Source organism: Macaca thibetana, chromosome 3 (genome assembly GCF_024542745.1).
Source record: "Macaca thibetana thibetana isolate TM-01 chromosome 3, ASM2454274v1, whole genome shotgun sequence".
Taxonomy (NCBI): Eukaryota; Metazoa; Chordata; class Mammalia; order Primates; family Cercopithecidae; genus Macaca; species Macaca thibetana.
Window position 1 is genome coordinate 74,916,436 of NC_065580.1, and position 21,020 is coordinate 74,937,455.

The 21,020-nt window shown below is 37.0% G+C and overlaps 1 protein-coding gene across 1 annotated transcript in view; it reads left to right on the top strand.

Moving 5' to 3' along the window:
* Positions 1-1,461: 1,461 nt before the first annotated feature.
* The window catches only part of ASB4 (ankyrin repeat and SOCS box containing 4), a 53,816-nt gene continuing 34,257 nt past the window's right edge, over positions 1,462-21,020 (top strand). The window contains exons 1-2 of the mRNA XM_050782933.1: positions 1,462-2,027; positions 11,578-11,877. Coding sequence (XP_050638890.1) covers positions 1,841-2,027; positions 11,578-11,877 — 487 coding nt within the window. The 5' untranslated portion in view covers positions 1,462-1,840. The remainder of the gene's footprint in view (positions 2,028-11,577; positions 11,878-21,020) is intronic.

The following is a 21,020-nucleotide window of genomic DNA, read 5'->3' on the forward strand; positions in this document are numbered from 1 at the left end:
ATCGGTTGCATGCCTGTAGTCCTAACTACTCCAGAGGCTGAGGTGGGAGGATGGCTTAAGCCTAAGAGGCAAAGGTTGCAGTGAGCCCAGATTGCACCACTCCATTCCAGTCTGGGCGACAGAGTGAGACCCTGTCTCAAAATAAAATAACAAACAAAACTAATCTACAGTATTTGAAGTTAAGACTTATTGTTATCTCTGTGAGGCAGGTGTTTTGATTAGAAGAGGACATAAAAGGGGCTTCAGGTAAACTTGAACTAGTCTATGATTTAACCTCATTGTTGATTACAGGTAAACTTGAACTAGTCTATGATTTAACCTCATTGTTGATTACATGAGTGTGTTCACTCAAAATTTGACAAGCTGTATACCTATAACTTGTCAATTTCTTGACTTACACATCAATAAAACAAGTTAAAAAAACATCATTTACATACTTAAGTAAATTCTAAGAATCAAATAGTATCATTGTAAGTTTTTTTAAAAGTCATGTTCTTATTCTGCAGAAAGTTTGCACTAGTTTTGACTTCCACAAACAACATAAAATGCAATTTATTTGCATTCTCTTTAGTACTTGCCATTATAGTTTTCCTAATTTTTAATGATTTTATGTAAGAAAAATTAAGTATATACTTTTCTCTCCAACTTTTTATTTGAAAAATTTCAAACTTACAGAAAAGCTGAAAGAATAGTGTAATGGACACCAATATATCCCTTATTAGATTCACCAACTCTTTAAGTTTTTGCCACACTTGCTATTCTCTGCTTCTATTTATACATACTTGTATATATATGTATATGTATATATACACGTGTGTATATATATTACACATGCGTGTGTATATGTATACGTATATATGTATATTTAGTACATATATATTTAGTACATATACATATATACGTATACATATACATATATACATACACACGCATGTGTAAATAGAATATAGATATACACACACATCTATCTGCATTTCCGAGCTACTTTTAAAGAAGTTTTAGACATCATGACAATTTATCCCTTAGTGTATCACTTAAGGGTAAGAATATTTTTTGACATAACCACAACACATTTATCATTACACTTCTATATTGTCAAGTAATATCTAGTCCACGTTTATAGTTCCACAATTGTCCCAATACTGTCTTTTCTAGCTGATTAAAAAACAGGATTCAATAAAGTTCATTCACATGTTGCATTTAGCTGTTTTATCTCTTCAGTTTCTTTTTTACCTAAAATAGTCTCTGCCCCCGACCATCCTTCTGCACCCAGCTTTTCATGATATTAAAATTTTTCAAGTCTAGGTCGCTCGAAAACCTCCTGTTTGTCTTCAAATATGTATGACCGTGGTTGATTTTACAAGCTCATACTGTAAAATTATTACAGGTTTTTAGAAGCACATGTATCACCAACTGTAACAGATTTTCATTGGTTAGTCAGAGCAAGACACTGGATCTCCAGCTAGGCACCAGATGTTTTTATTGAGGGGGAAAAAAAGAGCATTAAGAGCTTTTAAATCTTATGTTATTACTTTGATCATATAAGAAATAATTGTGACATTTCGTGCTTGGAAATGTATCATGGGGGCTTTCCTTCATATTGACACTATATATTACTGAATGGATCAGTTAATATATAACCAGTTTAAAGGACCTGAAAATGTAGTGACAGCCAAGAAGGATATTTTGAAGTTTGAAATGATCCCTATATAAATAGAACGGATCAGCATAACTTTGGGATAAAATTAGCCGACAGTTTGTGGACTCTCCAGCCTGCGCCTGTTTGCTTGGTGCTGTTCTCTTGATAAATCACAACAAAGCTTCCAGAAGGAGAGGAAGGATGGACGGCACCACTGCCCCTGTTACTAAATCTGGAGCTGCCAAGTTAGTTAAGAGAAATTTCCTTGAGGCTCTAAAGTCCAATGACTTCGGAAAATTGAAGGCTATTTTAATCCAAAGGCAAATAGATGTGGACACTGTTTTTGAAGTCGAAGATGAGAATATGGTTTTGGCATCTTATAAACAAGGTAAAAACATATAGGTGTTATTGTAAAACTGGTAGAAAATGTTTTTTTTTTTTTTAAATGCAGTGTCAGTTATCCACTCTAAACAGTAGCTTGTATTGTTTCTTTAAGTATTCATTTTAAAAATATTTCTAAATTGGTATTTTCTTTCTTTTTAAACTAAAACACATGGTGGACTGATATATATGTATAAGTTGTGTCTCTCCTTTTGTTTTCCCACCCTTGGGCCTAGGACTTGGAATCCCAGACAATCATTTTTAGCAACGCACTCCCTGTTTTTAACTTTTCTTCTGACTATGATGATATAGAAGGAAGAAAACATTTCTAGATTATGGCTAAGCAGATTGTTGAAACCCTATCTTAGACAATGTACCTGGTTTAAGAACAGGCTGCTAATTCTCCATTAACAGCCACTTAAAGATATATCCTCTCTATGTCCATGTGGATAAAAAAGAGGACTCTCCCCAGCATTTGGAGGGTTAATAAATGGATAAAGCAGTGTCATAGGCACCTTTATGGTCTTCATCATTTTAATGAGTTTTCAGTTCAGGCACAAAAGCTGAATTCAGCAAAACCAAAAAGTTAACTTTTTTCCTGGACTACAATAATTGTTCAAAATTGTAGATATGCTTAATACAGAGTACCTGCCTTATAAAGACCTAAGGAAAACAAAAATTAGAACTTTTTTTTTAGCAAGAAATTTTCTGGAACCCATGCTTAATAAATCAGAAATAAATTAGAGTTCCACTGATTCTGATTTCCCAAATCAACTGGCTAATGGAGGGGAACGTGAGCAGTTAGATCATCTGGTGAGCATACTGCAAACACGCTGCTCAACATCACTAATGTTTAATACAATATAGATGCTAAGGTCTTGTGTATAGCATTTAGAGACAGTCATTATTTTCATGTTTAAAGATGATTTCGGGTCATATATAAATGATCATTATAATCCATTTCCAAATACAAATGCTAATGGTACATTATATATTTCTTCATTAATTACTGTCCTCTGTCAGTTCTGAGGGAAGTATAGAAGAGTTGAAGCTACTTACTGTGTTTAAGACTTTTACTCGAAGGCTTTATAATATTTTCACATTAGTGGCATTAATATATTGATGGGAAGACAAAGAAGGGTTATATTTTTTAAAAAGTTTATGGGGTCTCTGTTAGAAAGAAAATTTGTATATACTATGTAATTAGATTGCTTTCATCTTATAACTTTGTTCAGTGATAGAGTGTCTGAATGCTAAACTAATTTTAAAGATGTTTTTAAAAGCTTATAATTCTGCCTAGGGCGAAATAACTCAGGTTCAAGTCAGTGGGTAAGTTATTTGACTGTGAATTGCAAAGACTGTCTACTCTCATCTCCTGAGCAAGTCAAGTTGCACAGATTGTGCAAAGTTTCTGAGGATATAAGAAATGAAGTTTTAGGTGCAGGCTCTAGGGAAGTGGAGGGGAGTGGGGGGGTTGGTTCTCCTGCTTCCACCGGTGTCATCACCCTTGAAGGAAAAGAAAATACATTTTAAATTATTCTTGTCAATGTGAGCTGACTCCTACAGTCCTCATAGAGCTAAATTTTCATTCACACGAATTGAGGTGTTTTCGTAGTGTTAGGACTGTGGGATGTGGCTTTCAATTAAGGAGATAGCAAATTACACCCTCTGGAAAAGGAAAAGAACAGTTCCATTCTTATGTATGCCAGGTGGATGTTTGCACAGAACTAGTAAAATTTGTGGTCTTACTTTTAGGGTTTATGCAGGAAATTTGTGTCTGTGCATTCATGTGTAGAAAGAAACACACTACTCTGTTTAATATGAGTATGGGCATAAGGACCTGTCTCTTTAGTCTTAAATCCAGGTTAAGACCTCATCTTTCTTAAAAGTTTCTTCAAATTTTTTTCACATGCTTCCAGCCTTATCATCGATCCTTTTAAACTTAGGAATGGAAAGTTAGAAATGGAAAAGATAAATAGAATCCTAGCTGCTAGAGATCTAAGTGGTTATATCAATTTCTTAAGTCATAAAGTCATTGTCAGGCAACAGCATGGAGCTGAGCAGTCTACAGTGGTTAGTTAGTTGTTTTCTAAATAGTTCAAAGGAATAGGACCTATTTCTATGTGGTCTTAAAGGGTGTGTGGCTGGATTAAAGTTTGTGAGACTTTATTAAATCAAAGGAGAAGTTTTGGACATTGGACGCTTGTTGAACTGCTACATACTGCTCTTTGATTGTTTTTTAAGCACTTTTGAAAAGCTCTACACAGAAGTGCATGAATAAGTGTGCGACTTGATTACTTTTCACAAAATAACAAACCTACGTAGCCAACATCCAGATGAGGAAACAGAACATTCCTGTTTACTTTTAAAGTGTGGGAATCTTCAGGTTTCAGTTATATTTGGCTTAATAAGAAAGACAATGTGCAAAACCTATAACAAATCTCATGCTACTCTTAAATTTCCTTGCGTAATCAATACTAAAATTCTATATTCAACATTTGATAGTCCTATAGAAAATGAAAAGTAGTACAATCAATTCTAAACCATTCTTATTTATTTAGAACATACAGCATTTTTATACGATTTAAAAATTAACTAAATTTTATCCCGAAATATAGTCCATCTAAGCCTATATGAAAGTCAGTGTATAATTTTTGAAAAGGGAACTCAGAACTCTGCTGGCAAATAAATCACCTAAAATCTAAATAGTGCTCCCCAAATTTACAATCTAGTTGGCACACCAGTAATCAAAAGTTGAGCTCATAAGCAAATATGAAATGTGGATTTTGTGAGGAAGACCGAATAAAGCTATTGGAGTACAAATAAGTCTGGAAGCTCATTTCTGCTTTCCTCTGTAGCACTGGTCCCATCTCATTGAGTATCTTCTCTTTCTAGTTTGACAGAAAACAAGTTCATGTTCAAACTGTGGATCCTATCTTTCTCCAGCACCTAATCATGATACTTAAAGTCAGAGAGTTCTCACTTTACTTTTCTAAGTTATTTTAAGCTTCATAATAAAATCTTCAGATGAAATCATGTTTTATTAATTTAAAGAAAATTTCCTCACATTTTGTAAAGCAAACATTTAAAATGTACTGGTTGGCATTTGAGAGACCTCCCTGGGAATGGCGGAGAGAATGGGTCTTTTTTTTTTTTTTTTTTTTTTTTTTTTTTTTTGAGACGGAGTCTCGCTGTGCCGCCCAGGCTGGAGTGCAGTGGCCGGATCTCAGCTCACTGCAAGCTCCGCCTCCCGGGTTCACGCCATTCTCCTGCCTCAGCCTCCCGAGTAGCTGGGACTACAGGCGCCCGCCACCTCGCCCGGCTAGTTTTTTGTATTTTTAAAGTGGAGACGGGGTTTCACCGTGTCAGCCAGGATGGTCTCGATCTCCTGACCTCGTGATCCGGCCGTCTCGGCCTCCCAAAGTGCTGGGATTACAGGCTTGAGCCACCGCGCCCGGCCGAGAATGGGTCTTAAAAGCAAAAACAAGTAAGCAAAAATTGCATTTACCAGGTGATCACTTTAAAATAAAAATGATACAAAGAAAACGTAAAGAACAACTTTCTAACTACCAAATGCGATAAGTCATTGAAAGTCAAGGGATGTCAGTGATATAAAATTTATTATGAGCCAAGCATAAAATAAATCTTTAAAGAAAACACAAAGGTCCCTTCTATTGGTTTTCACTGGTGAACTCCATACTGGAAACATGAAGGACTGTCCATAAAACTGTTGTCAAAGACTTTACCAACTACACAGCTTGATCTTCCTTCAGATGTATGAGCTTTGGCTCATAAATGATACGGGCAGAATTTCATACTTATCTCTTTGGTAGGAAACTCCCTAGTCAGCAAGGTTCATCGGAGTCCTTTTATTAATCAGGGTAATGCACTTTAAGTACTTCGTTTATGGCCCATAGCCACTGATTCCTTGGTTGGTGGTCATATTTGTAATTAAAATAACCAATGAATGATTTCACTTGAAAACTTTCTGGCAGGTACTCTATCTACTTTGCTAAGTAGTAACTTATATCCAAATATTGTGAAAGCTCTTAATTCCACTCTCCGAATGAATAATTTCTTTATCACCTAATTTTCCTCTTTGCCAGAAATTCACTCTCCTGCTTTCCCATTTCCATCCTAGGGTTCTTTTCCTTTCTTCGATGTTCAAACTTTTTTCTTTTACATTTTACACTTCAAACTTGCTTTTTCCCCCTGCTTCCCAGGGGAACTTTGAGTTATCTGGAAAATATTAGCTATTAAAAAATAGCCAAGAATTGTGCTTCAGTCTGTAATCCTTCAGGACTGTGTAAATACGTGGACACAGGCAGAGCAAATGTCTGCTAATCCAGCCACGAGCAGTGTGTGTAACCTTTGGCTGTAATAACAGAGGCTTCTCGTGTGTGGGGTTCTTTTGACTCAGATAACATTATAGCTGATAACTGTTGCAGAGCCCAGGCTTAGCTGAAGGTTTACCAGAAATGTGTACATCCTCTCCAAACGCTGGAGCAGAACGAAGCCCCTCTTCCAAAAGAAGGCCCAAACACTTTGCTCCTTGCTATATTTCTAGGCAGCTTTCTACCCAGCTATTGGGGCATATCTCTTTGGTTTCAGATTTAAATTAAGCACACACACACACACACACACACACAGGATTAGTCTGCATATTTTTTTTTCCAGGGATAAAACTTCTAAAATTCCTTTAGAACTTTTAGCTACAAGTGATATCAGTTTGGAGGTAAACTGCATGAAGCCTTTGGATCATAGATGGCTATTTGAAGATTTGGGGGCAATGGAGTTTGAGAGTTCGAGTTGATTCTGTCAGTACTTGTTATATGAACATGGACACTTTATACTACTTAACCTCTTCCAGACTAATTATCTTCATTTGTAAAATGGAAACTTTGACAAGACCCTCTCTAAGTTCAGATTCCTGCATACAGATAATTAATCATATTATGCAGGTGAAGCTGTGTAAACAGATTATGTATCATGGTCAAAGCCACATGAGCATGGCCTGTATTGGGGAGTTCCTGTGGGGTTTGTACATAGGGGAAATAATCTGTATTTTTCTTTTCTTTTTAGTGAGCTTCTTACTCAAACAGAACTCTTCTGCAAGGAGCTGTCACTCACACAGACTGTAGACATGGGGTAGTGTGTGAGTGGTTTACATTAGAGGGAGGCAGCCGCTGCTTCACCTCCCATCCCCAGCTCCCATGGGCTCGGTTTCCTGGTTCTGCCTCACCTCTGTCCTTTGTGCAGTCTAAACACATAGTAAAAGGGCAACCTGAAATCTGCAGAGGTGAACAGAGAGGGGCTTTGAAAGACAAATACTAGGAATAAATCACATTCTAGGTTTCGAAGTCCTGGGAAAATTTTGCTGTGGGAAGAAGGGAGTGTGTAAAAAATGAATCTGCCTGATCAGTTAATAGTGTTTCTAGCATGCTGTGATCATTGGTGGTTATATTTTGGGGGACGAATTCTGATCTCTTGACATATCAGCATCAGCACAAGATTGTGAACAGGCACAGCCTCATCTGTGGTTTTTGAAGATAGTTTTACCTGTGGTTTGGCCCTCCATGACAGTAAGTGTGTTTTACTTCCACACTTACTACACAACGACCTGTAGGCCCCACCTCATTTTAAAGTTATGATTGTACGTTCATGTCCCTTTTGCCAGGGGCTGCTCTTTTCTCTGCTCAAAGCAGCAGGCTTTCCTGACATGCTCGGGGCTGAATTATTCAACAATCCCTCCCCCCACATTACTACCAAAGTTTTGCAACACAGCCTCCAGATACACTTCAGTACACCCTAAACCATAGCCTGCAATCTGTCCTCTTCCCATTTCTCCACTTCAGCTCCCCAGGGGCAGCAGCCAAGGTGTCTTGTTGCCACCTACCTACACACACTCCTATCTTAGGAGAGGTGAGTTGTAGCCACAACTCCATTCTGGGAGCTGGCTGATTTCCAGGACTTGGTAGTCTGTGAGCCTGATTGACCAGTTAATGTTTACGATTACAGGAGATGCAGAAAAAACTGACTGAGAGGCCAAGGATGACTGATTCACTTAATACATGGGCAGGAGAGATTCTTTAGGTGCTACTGGCAAGTTAGGAGGAGGAAAAAAATTCAACTAGCAAATGCATTTCCACATCAGAGATGTGAAATATTACAGATGAATTGTGGATCTTCTTCCTTTCCTTGTGATTTGTGAAGCAGGCTTGGAGGTAATTCTATTCTGCTTCCACAAAGACAAAGACAGATAGAAATTCTGCATTGCGGGTATTCTGAGTCTATGAGTTTGGATTGAGGCAGGCAACTCATGGCTCTAGCAGGATGAAAAAGTGGCAGTTTTCTCATCTGGAAAATGAAAAGGCTTGGACTGGATAATCTTCCCTCCAGTGCTGACATTCTGTGTTTCTTTGATTTTACATCAAAATGGTGTTTTCTTAATCAGCTCTCTGCTGCTTCCTTTCTGGGATCATTTTTCTTCCCATTGCAGAAGCAGGCGCAAGTTTCCAATCAGTTGTCACAGAGAGCTGCCTAATTTTTGCTGTTAATCAGCAGGCAAAACACACCCTGGTTTTCAGACCTGGAACCAACTTCTTAGGCAGTTAGAAAAGACTGTTTTTGTCAATTGCTTTTTGAGGAAATTTGAGTATTAAAATGACTGATTAAGTATTGATGTTAATATGATTCATTCATCATCAAAAGCAAGCTGCATAACATACAGCTTAAGAACTCTGCTTGGAACAGAGGTTCAACATACTTAACTCAGTAGAAATGTATAAATGAATCTATATGCACATACATAGTGTGTGCATATCAGTTTGCATACACATACACACGAGGCGTGGAGTTGATACTCCCCAGCTCAGACCATCTATGACATTACTTAGTTCTGCCACGGAAAGTCCGTATAATCCAACACCATCTCTTCCCAGTGTCTGGAATCTCAAATTGATATCTTAGAATTTAATTCTATTAGCTGAATATAGATTTTTCCATAAATTCAGATAATCCTGAGAGTGATCACACTTTAAACAATCCTCAGTCCATTAGACCTTAATGTGAAATAACTGGATTTCTTTTTAAAGAGTAGATTTGGATAAAGGGAAAGGTGGGAGGGAGAGAAAGCAAGATGGCTCTTGAATTCTGAATGGAGTAAAAAAGGGATTAAAGTTGTGTGTGTGTGTGTGTGTGTGTGTGTGTGTGTGTGTGTGTGTGTGTGTGTGAAGCTATGTTGGAGGATACATTGCAGAAAGACAAACTTCCGGTTGAGTTCATTCATTCCTGTGGGATTAATCACTGTGCACAACCTTGTAAAGAGCTTATTCAAATTAAATAATTCTTTCCCCTCCGGACAGAGAGACAATTGCTTATTTTAATTTTATTTATTTTTGTTAAAAAGCAATACATGCACAGGATACTACATTTAAAAGTTGCTAAGGGGGTATTCAAGAACAAGTGCATGTCTGTCCTGATCCACTAACCCTCCAGTTCTTCTTGGAGGCCACCACTATAACCAGTTTCTTGTTCTCGGTGTTTACAAATATAATTGCATATGATAGCATAGTCTGTATACTGTTTGGCTCCCTGCTTGTCTCACTCAGTAATATATCTTGAGATCTTTCCATTTCAGTCTATACAGAACTGCCCCATTTTTTTTAATGGTTGTATAATATTTGATTGGATGGATGTATCATAATTTATTTAAGAAGTCTCCTATCAATTGACATGGAGGTTGTTTAACCATTCAAAGAATTCTGTAGTGTAGTGCATGTTCTTATATGTAGACCAGGTTGTCAAGATTCCTAAGTCCGGGAGCATGTTTCACAGAGTACAATACAAATGGTGTTCTTTGTGAAGTTGTGCAATACAGTGGTCCTTTAGGATGTTTCACATGGGTGTTTATGCTTATAGCAAATACACAGGAGTGGCATGTCTCTAGTGTTTTTCACTTAAATGAGAGAAATTTAATACCTGATCACCAGGCCCACTTTTAATGTGGTCATCATCTTCAGAGCACCCTCTAGTAGTTCATCATTTCTTGTAAGGGGCAATGCCCAGAAGTAATCGTAATATTCTAGATTTCTTCTGGTCTTATCTAATCAGTGAACAATACAATGTTTGTTTCTCTTGTTCTGGGCACTACACTTTTATTGATGTAGTTTCAGATTGTATTAGTTTTTTGGCAGCACCATCCCACTGTTGGCTTATTTTGAGATTACAGCTCAAATCCCTAGGTTGTTTCTCAAATAAATGACCATTAAATCATATTCTGCTTACCTTGTACTTATAAGTGGAATTTTTATAACCTATAAGCAAACTTTTGATTTACTCATGTTAAAATCTATTTTGTTGTTTCAGACCTAAAGTAACTTCTATGCTGTGGCTGTTGAATAACTATCTCTTCATCTTCTTGCCCTCAGTATTTCTTTCTGTACCTATTTTCCATTCTCCACTCATAAAAGCTTAAATGCTATGGCTATTGACATTGACATAGAAAGGAAGTTTATAAAGTCATCATAGTTATAGCTTGTCAAACGTGGCAATAGTTGGAGACTTATAGAAAAAAGACCAGCTCAGCATATAGAAGTCAGAGATCAGAGGGAGAAGAGAGAGAGAGAGGCTGAGAGAGAGAATGCACATTTCCAAAAACCAATGGGAAAAATTATCAAAGATCTCAGTTCTAGGCGCATCTACACTTCTCCTGCCCAATTCATTTATGTAGGGCTGTAGACATCATTAATTATGCAACATATCTTATTTTCCTGTTTATTTTGGCTGCTAGGAAATTCAAAGGCAAATTTGCAATGCCATTCTAGTGTACAGGATAGAGTTTATGTTTTGTGTATGTATTTATCTTACTTTTGACATTTTAATTTTCCTACTTTTTTATTTTGCCCTTATTTTCTAAATCGTTTTAAAAATCTTAAGGTGTGTGAAAGTTGAGAGTTGCCTTAAATTCGTCTTTGGAAAGAGATATTGCATAAATCAACAGGCAGGCAAATAAAATTTTGGAGTGATAATTTTTAAAAAAGATTAAACACATTCATATATTTGATTGACAACAACTATAGGAAAACAGATTTTGGATAGAATAAAAATTATAAGCTTGCAACTAATAGCCTTGGAATCATTCAAGACAAACTCTCAATGATTGACAGCTTTAAAAAAATATCCTTGAAGCATCTCAAGTAACTCACCATGCAAAATAAAATACAATTACCTAAATGAAAATCCCAAAATTAAATGCTTGTAAGACCTAGAAAGGTAAAGTAAATAAAGGAACAAGACACAGTAATAAGAAATAGTAGAGACAGTGAGAGCTTGAGAAAGCCTGTTCCCCTGATGAACATCAGAATACCCTATTAAGCAAAATGCCTGCAGACCCACTAGCTGTTAATTTAAAACCTCTGTCATCCCCTCTCCACTCCACTTTTGTAAATGTGACCAAAATAAAATACCTTGTAAAAATCCGCATAAAACAGGGAGAAAGCCTAGGTCAAGAAGTTAAACTTTCTTTCCTTTTTTCTTTTTTTTTTTTTTTTCTTCAGGTTATTGGTTGCCTAGCTATAAATTGAAGTCTTCCTGGGCCACAGGCCTGCATCTCTCCGTCTTGTTTGGTCATGTGGAATGCCTTCTGGTGCTACTGGACCACAATGCTACAATCAACTGTAGACCCAATGGGAAAACCCCTCTTCACGTGGCTTGTGAAATGGCCAATGCGGATTGTGTTAAGATCCTCTGTGATCGTGGGGCAAAGCTCAATTGCTACTCCTTAAGTGGACATACAGCTTTGCACTTTTGTACAACTCCAAGTTCCATTCTCTGTGCCAAGCAATTGGTTTGGAAAGGTAAGCCTTTCTGGGTGGCCAACATTGTTGTCTGCTTGTATACTCATGGTTTCAAGACTTTGTGACCATGTGATGTAGTAAGCATAAAGATGCAATTACACCTAGTACAGAGGGCCCTAAAAATACATAGTTCTGTTGATCCAGGTAATTTAGTGATGATCACATTGGAATCTTATTATTATTATTTAATAGCAGGAAGTTCATTCATTTACTTAACAAATATTTATTTAGCTCCCATTATGCATCAGGTAATGCACTAAGTAAATGAAAAAGAGAAAATACACCTGCCCTCAAAGAAAGTATATTCTAACAGGGGAGGTAAATATTAACAAAATAAATTCATAAATATATAATTATAAATTGGGAAAGTGTGAAGGAGAAAACAGAGTTATGAATGAGAATGTCAGAAGTGAATTACTATAAAATGTGTAAAGGCTTCTCTAAGGATATTATGCTAGGTAGGCTGAAACTTTAAGAATAAAGGAGGGCCAGGTGCAGTGGCTCATGCTTGTGGTACCAGAATCTTTGGAGGCTAAGGTGGGAGGATCACTTGAGCCCAGGAGTTCGAGACCAGTCTGGGCAACATAGGGAGACCCCATCTCTACAAAAAGTAAAAAAAATTAGCCAGGCATGGTGGCATGCACCTATGGTCCCAGCTACTCAGGAGACTGAGGCAGGAGGGTCACTCCATCCCAAGAGGTCAAGGCTGCAGTGACTTGTGATTATGCCACTGCACTCCAGCCTGACTGACAGAGTGAAACCCTGTCTCAAAACAAAAAAACAAAAAGCAAAAACAAACAAACAAAAATCAAATGGGAAGGAGACAGCTATTAAAAAAGAAAGCCGAGAGGAAGAGGGGTCTAGCTATAGGAAACAACTTGAGCAAAGTTGCTAAGAGAGCAATAAAACTTGGAATATTAAATGGATAGAAGAGGGCTACTACGATCAGAGTATCATGGGTGTGGGGTAGGGTGGGAAGGACAAGAGGGTAGAGGAGAGAGTCACAAGATGACATTGGATGTGTTAGATCCTGCAGGGCCTTCGAAGGTGAAAGTGTAGGGCTCTGAAATAGAGCCACAGGAAAGTTTTCAGTAAGACAGTGACATGATTTCATTTTCCTTTAAAGTCATTATTCTGGAGTTCGGCAGAAAACAGATTGGAGGTGGACAAGAATGGAAGCAGGGAGACCAGTAGGGAAGCTATTTTAATAGTCTAGGTGAGAGAAGATGGTGGCTTGCACTAGGGGCAAGTTTAGATAGGGAGTTTAGGAGATGGGTTTGCAATACATTTTGGAAGTAGAATTGTTGGGATTTGGAGATGGATTGGATGTGGGTGGGGTGTGAGGGAAAAAGGAAGTCCCAAGTATCATTGCCAGGTTTCAGATTTTAGAAAATAAGCAGATAGTGATGCCATTTTTTGAGATAAAGAAACTTGAGGAAGAAGCACCTATGTAGGGATAATAATTAAATCCATTTTTAAAAAAGTCAGTTTATGGATGTATAATTACCATGCAGCAAAATTAACAGTACAATTTAACATTTTGAGAAATACTATTTTTGTGAAACCATCATGCCAATCATCTTAAAAAGTTTCCTGACACCCTTTGTAGTTAGTCCTCTCCCCTTCTACATCTACTGACAACCCACTGATGTTTTCCGTCCCTATAATTTTGCCTGTTTTCAGAATGTCATATACATTAAATTATAAAATATGTAGGCTTTTGAATCTGGTTTCTCCCACTTAGCATAATGCATTTGAGATCCATCCATGTGGTTGCATGGACCAATAAATTCGACCTTTTTATTGCTGAGTAGTATTCCATTGTATACACATAACAAAATTGATCTACCCCCAGTAGAGGGACATTTGGAATGTCCTTAGTTTTTGTCAATTTTGAAAGAAAAGCTGACATAAACATTTGCATGCAGGTTTTTATGTGGATGTTTTTATTTCTCTTATGTAAATACCTAGGAGTGGGATGATGGCTATGTGGTTAATTTACAAGACTGCAACACTGTTTTCCAAAGTAGTTCTATCATTTTGTATTTCTGTCAGCACTGTATGAGAATTCCAATTGCTTGGCAGAACTTGATAATGTGAGATAAAAAACAAATTAGGTTGGGCATGGTGGCTCACACCTATAGTGTCAGTGTTTTGGGAGGCCAAGATGGGAGATCTGCTTGAGTCTATGAGTTTGAGGTCAGCGTGGGCAACATCAGTTTGCAATAATTACAAACATATTAGAATGACTAACATATTAGCTAACATTCTAAATGTCCCTCTACTGGGGGTAGATCATTAGAATGTTAGCTCTTCTAATATGTTTGTAATGGTATCTCATTGTTTTAATTTGAATTTCCCTGATGCCTAAGGATGTTGAACATGTTTTCATGTATTGATTTGCCATCTGTATATTATTTACTTTGGTAAATGTCTGTAAATTTTACTCCTTTAAAAAAATGGGTTGCCTGTATTCTTATTGATTTGAGAGAGTTCTTTATATATATTCTGAATACTAGTGCTATCAGATACACGGTTTGCACATACTTTTCTTCATTCTGTGGCTTTTCATTTTCCTAACAGTATCTTTCAAAGAGAAGTATTTAATTCTGATAAATTCAATTTATAAATTTTTTCCTTCTAGCAACAAAATTTGTTTCCTATGTTTATTTCTAGAGGTTTTGTCATTTCAGATTTTACTTTTAGGTCTAGGATTCATTTTGAGTTAATTTTTTAAATATGGTATAAGTTATGGGTTAGGTTTGTCTTTTTTGATATGGATGCCCAATTGTTTCAGCACTGTTTGTTGAAAAGAATATTCTTTCGCCATTGAATTGCCTTAGTGTTTCTGTCAAAAATCAATTGGCAATATATGTTTGGGTTTCTTTCTGGACTCCAGCCTATTCCATTGACCTATATATCTTTTCATTTTCCCAATGCTCCACTGACTTGGTTGCCATAGGTTTGTATCAAGTCTTGAAATCAGATAGAGTAAGTCCTCCTAGATCTGTTTTAAGTATGAGAGTTTTCATCTCTCTTTGAGACTTCAGTGAAAATGTCAAGGATGCACTTTATATAAAAGTATAGATTTCAGAACAGAGCCCTGGACTAAAGCTATAATTTCAGAATTGTCAGCCTATTGATTGTATTTGAAGCCAAGGAAATCAATGGAATCACCTGGATAAAGAGTATATACACAGAGAAAAGTGAATCTATGAATAAGGCCCAATGAATTCTAACATTTCAATGTTAGAAGGATAGTGAGAAGCCAATAAAGGAGAGTACGATATACTGATAAGTAAAGTTGGAGAAAACCAAGAGTATTTTGGCAACACAAGGACTAAGAAAGAGGTAGTAGGTTCCAGAAGCAGAGAGTGGCCAGCTATAGTGATAGCTACACAGGGTTAATTAGATGTTCATTAGATTAGGTGACAGAGTTATCACTGACAAAAATAGTTTCGGTGAAACAGTGTTAAAAGTCAGATTTGAATGGTATAAAGTGCAAATGGGTGGTTAGAAACCAGAGATGTCACAGGTAAACAGTTGTTGAAAAGAAGTGAGGCTGCAGAAGTGAACATAAAAAGAGCATGATTGCTGGAGGGGCTGGAGGGAGGTCACAGGAAAGTATTACCTACAGTTGGAGATCAAAGAAAAAGCTTGTGTGCCAAAGGAAATGATCCATAGAAAGAAAACAGTTGAAGATGCACAAGACAAGGTAACTGAAAGTCTTTCAGAAGTTCAGGTGAGATTAAATCCAGAGACTATGGGATACATCCTCTTTTCTTTTCTTTTTCTTTCTTTTTTTTTTTTTTTTTTGAGACATGGTCTCACGTTGTCGCCCAGGCTGGAGTGCAGTGGCGCGATCTCAGCTCACTGCAAGCTCTGCCTCCCTGGTTCACGCCATTCTCCTGCCTCAGCCTCCCGAGTAGCTGTGAACATCCTCATTTTTAAGAAGTGGGACAAAGTAAAAGATGGTTTTAAATGCCAGAATGTTTGTAGATTTGATGACGCTAAGATGAGGGAGTTCTGATGGCTTTTCCCCTCAACAATGTGTCAGGCAGTCATCAGCCAAAAAATGAGAGGAGAGCAGGAAGTGTGGACATTTTCACAAGAATGGAGAAGGAATGGGAAGTTCTGGAGGAAAAAAAAAAACGGGAGAAAAAGCTTACTAAAGAAATGTAGTAGGATTACTGGACTTATAAAAGATGCCGTGCGGCTAGGAGCCGTGGCTTATGCTTGTAATCCCAGAACTTTGGGGAGGGTGAGGCAGGAGGACCATTTGAGGCCAGGAGTTTGAGATCAGACTGGGCAACATAATGAGACCACATCTTTACTAAAGGAAAAATAAATTAACCAGGCATGGTGGTGCATCTGTAGTTCTAGCTACTCAGGAGACTGAGGCAGGAGAATTGCTTGAGATCAGGAGTTTGAGGCTGGCTGCTGTGAGCTATCATTGGACCACTGCACACCAGCCTGTGTGACACAGCAAGATCTGTCTCAAAAAAAAAACAAACAAACAAACAAAAAGAAACAAAACCATGATCTTTTCAACCTGTGGAAATGAAGGGGAAGAAAAAATTCAGCCCAGCTTATTCTCTTTCTTCTTTGGTTCACCTGTTAAAAATGAGGGTGTATCCCATATTCTCTGGATTTCATCTCATCTCAACTTCTGAAAGACTGGAAGCTTTCAGTTTTCCTGTCTCATGCATCTTCAACTGTTTTCTTCCTATGAATCATTTCCTTTGGCACACAAGGTTTTTCTCTGATCTCCAACTGTAGATAATACTGGTCTGTGACCTCCCTCCAGCAATCATGCTCTTCTTACGTTTGCTTTTGCAACCTCCCCCTTAGGAAGGAAGCTACAGGGACAAGGTTAGGCATCATTTGGAGCTTACCCACATTTTCTATGTGTGGCCATCACCACTCTTCACATTTACTCATTCATTTATGTTTCGATTTAGTTTTTATCTTTATTGATTTTAAAATTTAATTAGTTTAAACATGCAAGCTTTTATTTTTAAGAGTTTTAGGAATTTTGGAAATTATGTATTAATTTATTAACTTTTTAATTAAAACATTTTTTGTCTTACTTTGCAATAATCACATTTAATATCTACTTTCAATAGATTTCCAGTAAATGATGCAGTGTTACTAACTATAGTCATCCTGCTGTACATTAGATCTTTAGAACTTATTCATTCCACATAACTGAAACTTTGTTAACTTTTTATATTGTCACCTTTTCATGTGACTTCATCAACCACAAACTGACAGAGTGGCCAAACCTTTCACTCCCTAGAGGCGTCACCTTTCCCAGCTGGTACAGTTATTCCCCATCTCTTTTGTTCCTGTCAACAGAGGGAGACTACCTAGAGATGAGAAGGAAGAAAGAGGTAGGGGGAAGCTTGGGCAATGCTTGTAGGCTGACACTAATGAGTTAGGCTTACAACAGTCAAGGAGAGAGAATGGAAGTCCATTAAAGATCCACTTACTCTTTCAAGCCATGTCATCAAAGGCTGAATTCACAAAGAAAATAAAGATAAATTAGAGAAAGCAAAAATGTTCAACTTCAGTAGGGCAAACATCATAAAATTAAAAGGCAATCATAAAAGTGGGAAAAATATTTGAGACTATATGACAAAGGGCTTACTATATACAGAAGTTTTTCAATTAAAGTAACGAGGCTAACAACTAAAAAATAAAAGAAGAGAGAAAGAGGTAAAAAAAAAAAAAGAAAAAGAACAAAAGGACCAAGAACAGGAATATTTAAGGGAAAAAAAGGAATAATCATATAAATAGCAAATAAATGTATGACATAATGACAGCATTTATTGGTAATCAGTAACATGTCAATTAAAATAACAATGAGATATTTTGTTGTTGTTTATTACATTAATAAGCATATGAAAGATAATACATATGTGACAAACACATAGGGAAGTGCTCTCACACACTCTTAATAGAAAGGAAATAGGTACAAGCCTGGGTGGCAAATTGATAACACATATAAAAAGCTGAAAACTTTCTTTTAACATAGAAATTTCACCTCTAGGATTAGGGACCAATTCTAGGCAGGGGACCTTTTTACCCAGGGCTATCATTTACTTAGGACCTCAAATTCAGACTTTAGATGTTATTTCTGAACTAGGTTATACCTAAAGTCAAAGAGATAACTGAGGAGAAAGAAAAAGAGACACTGATCATGTAACTTAGAATTGTGCATGGTCACGTGACCTGCAGTACACTAGAAATTAGAGACTTTCTCCTACTTCTGTAAGTTTTCAGAATAATGCAGTTAGAGTACATTTTACTTATTTTACCTTACATTTTTGTCTTAGAAGTTTTGATTGGTTAAGAAAATCATTTAAAATGTACCGCAATTGAAAATATATAGATAGGCACTTTTAATTTTTAAATGTATTTAGAGTCTCAAAAAATTGCTTGAGTCCTATTTGCCCTCAGAGAGTCATTTATATTACTGAAAAACTGAAAAACACTTACATATCTAATAGAAAATGTCATGTTGTTACCACCACGCTGTGCAGATATTTAAAACGATGTTTAAAAGAATGTCCGTTCACATGGGAAGGTTGTAAAAAGCAGCTTATAGGACAGTATGGACTGTATAGATGTATTTTTTAAAACATTGTATGTGACTATGCATATCAAAATAATATTTAAAATGTCAGAGTCAAACTTGATATCATAGCTAATGCTTAACTGTAGCTAAGCAATTTCAAAAAGGCTAATGTATTATTTCAGATCCTTGCTGTTAGAATAATTTTTTAAAGTGTGGCAGCTGGCAGGCATATAAATAAGAAAACAAACCTGTGTATCAGATCATTGGGGACAATTTCAACCCATCTTATGGATGAGGAAATAGAAGGAAAAAGTAAGTGTTTTGCAGGTGGGTCTTCTAACCTGGAAACTAAAAGACTGTGAGCATCTTGTCTTCTTTCCTTTGCATTTTTATGCCTCAGCTTCTTGGACAGTGCTTGGCACATAGAAAGTGCTCAATAAATAGTTACTGAAGTTACTGACAGATCTGGGAATGGCTCCAGAAGCCCTGAGTGCATGGATGGGGACCCACTGCCACCTAATAAATGAAAACTGCGTGGTTCATGGTTAATGAAATGCTGCTCTTCATCAGTTTTACCCTCTCAGTCTCTAGAGATATAGCCAAAGGCTAAATTTTCTCTCTCTTAGATTATATCATAGGTACTCTGGGGAGAACTCAAATACATCATTTTGTAGCAGGACAGAGGAAATTGAGACAACATACAGACAAGGAAAATAAGTCAGGCTAACATTAAGCTCAGGACCAGAGAAGTCCATTAGAGGAAGAACCAATGCCATGGCAACTGAAAACCGATGTAATTTCATTTGCTATTTAATGGGCTCTTTGTGGAAAAGTGCTCTTTGTGGAAAAGGCTAATTGAGGCCAAAAAATTGCATCCAATTTTCTCTTAAAGGATTTTTCCCTGTTTTTTCAGTGTTGCAGAGCCTGCTTTGTCCCCATGCTGGATTTTGTCTGCTATTTTTCTGTTTGCCTTTCTACTTAATGCCCCCGTCTCCTGGCCTTTGTTTCCTTTGGTGTTAGTATAATAGTGTTCATCAGTTGAGAAGGCTTATTTACCTTGGTGAAAAACGTCCTCTCCTTGAATCCTGCATTTCCCTATGAATAAAGAGAGTCAGGGCAGGTTTAGGTGGCTGCCAAGCAGCATATTATTTCTACCTATTCCATTCGTAAGAGGAAAATGAAAGCTGCCTGCTTTACTCTGCATGAAGCAAATCCTGACAGTAGGAGAAAAATTTGTTACTGCAGGAAAGCCATAAAAATTCAAATGTTCCTTAGCAGAATGTAGCATGGGGGCAATGTAAAGGGGACCATGCCTTTTAAAAGACTGTTCCCTGCTACTTTATGTGACAGTGACACAACTCACCCACATGTTAGGAAATTCCCTGGTCAATGAAGTGTAACTTGGTAAGGCAAGATGTCACTGGCCTTCATTTTAATCCGAAATAGATATGCCTGCTGGACAGACATTGCTTTTACCACCTCATCGCCTTCCATCTTTTCATCTTCTAAGTTATACATTGTAATAGCATAAATCTGACCAGTCATTTGCAAACCACCCTCAGGATTTTTGCCACATCTGCTGTATTGTGAGTACCACCTGTACAATATGAATTTAATGTTCTCATCAAATTGATATTACTTATTAAATTCAATTTTAAAGGAAATCTGATATTACTATAAAAAATCGAAACCCAAAATCCCTTGACATACATTGAGGGTAACAGTAACAGTAAATAAAAGGCAATTAAATTCTTGACCTCTGTCTGCTCAGAGACCCTCTGTTCTCGGATGGCAGAAAATGACTCTAAAAAGCTGCGTCTTCTGGTCACTGCTTTTTCCAGAAGATTTGCCTCCAATCATTCTGCTCTGAGTGAGTTAACTTGAAATGAGTTTGCAGTCCCTGTCTCACACCTGGTCAGTCAGCAGTTACTCCAGTCCCGTAAAGAATGTTCCACGAAAAATCATACCACACTTCGGGGAACACAACCTTAAGCAGTGCTTTCAAGTTGATAGTCTATTTAGTGCTGAGATTGTAGAAGCATCTCTTTAGAATCAGGAATGAAACAACTTTTCTGCTCTCATTACAGTCTCTTCAGCCCTGTCCTGGAGGTCCTAACTGGCACAAAGAGAAGAGAAAACTAAATAATGTATGACGATTGAAAAGAGGAAGCAAAATGGCCATTATTTAAAACAGGATGTTTGTCTACATAGAAAATCCAAGAAAATCTACAATTAAATGGTTACAACTAGTAATTGAGTTGCAGAGGTAGTGCATTTAAGATCAATATATAAAAATCAATTACATTTCTGTATACCAGAAATAAGCAGCTAGAAATTGTAATGTAAGAAAGGATATATTTATAATATCACAAGAAATTTAAGGGGCCTAGAAAATATATTTAGCAAAAGAGGTGGAAGAAATATGAACATTGTTTAAAAGACATTAAGAAGATACCATATTCAAGGTTTATTATGAAATATGTAGTACTAGATTATTCCTTCTTCAGAGGCAACCACTTTTACTTCCTTGAGCTGATTAGTTTGATATTTCACTCCAAACTAC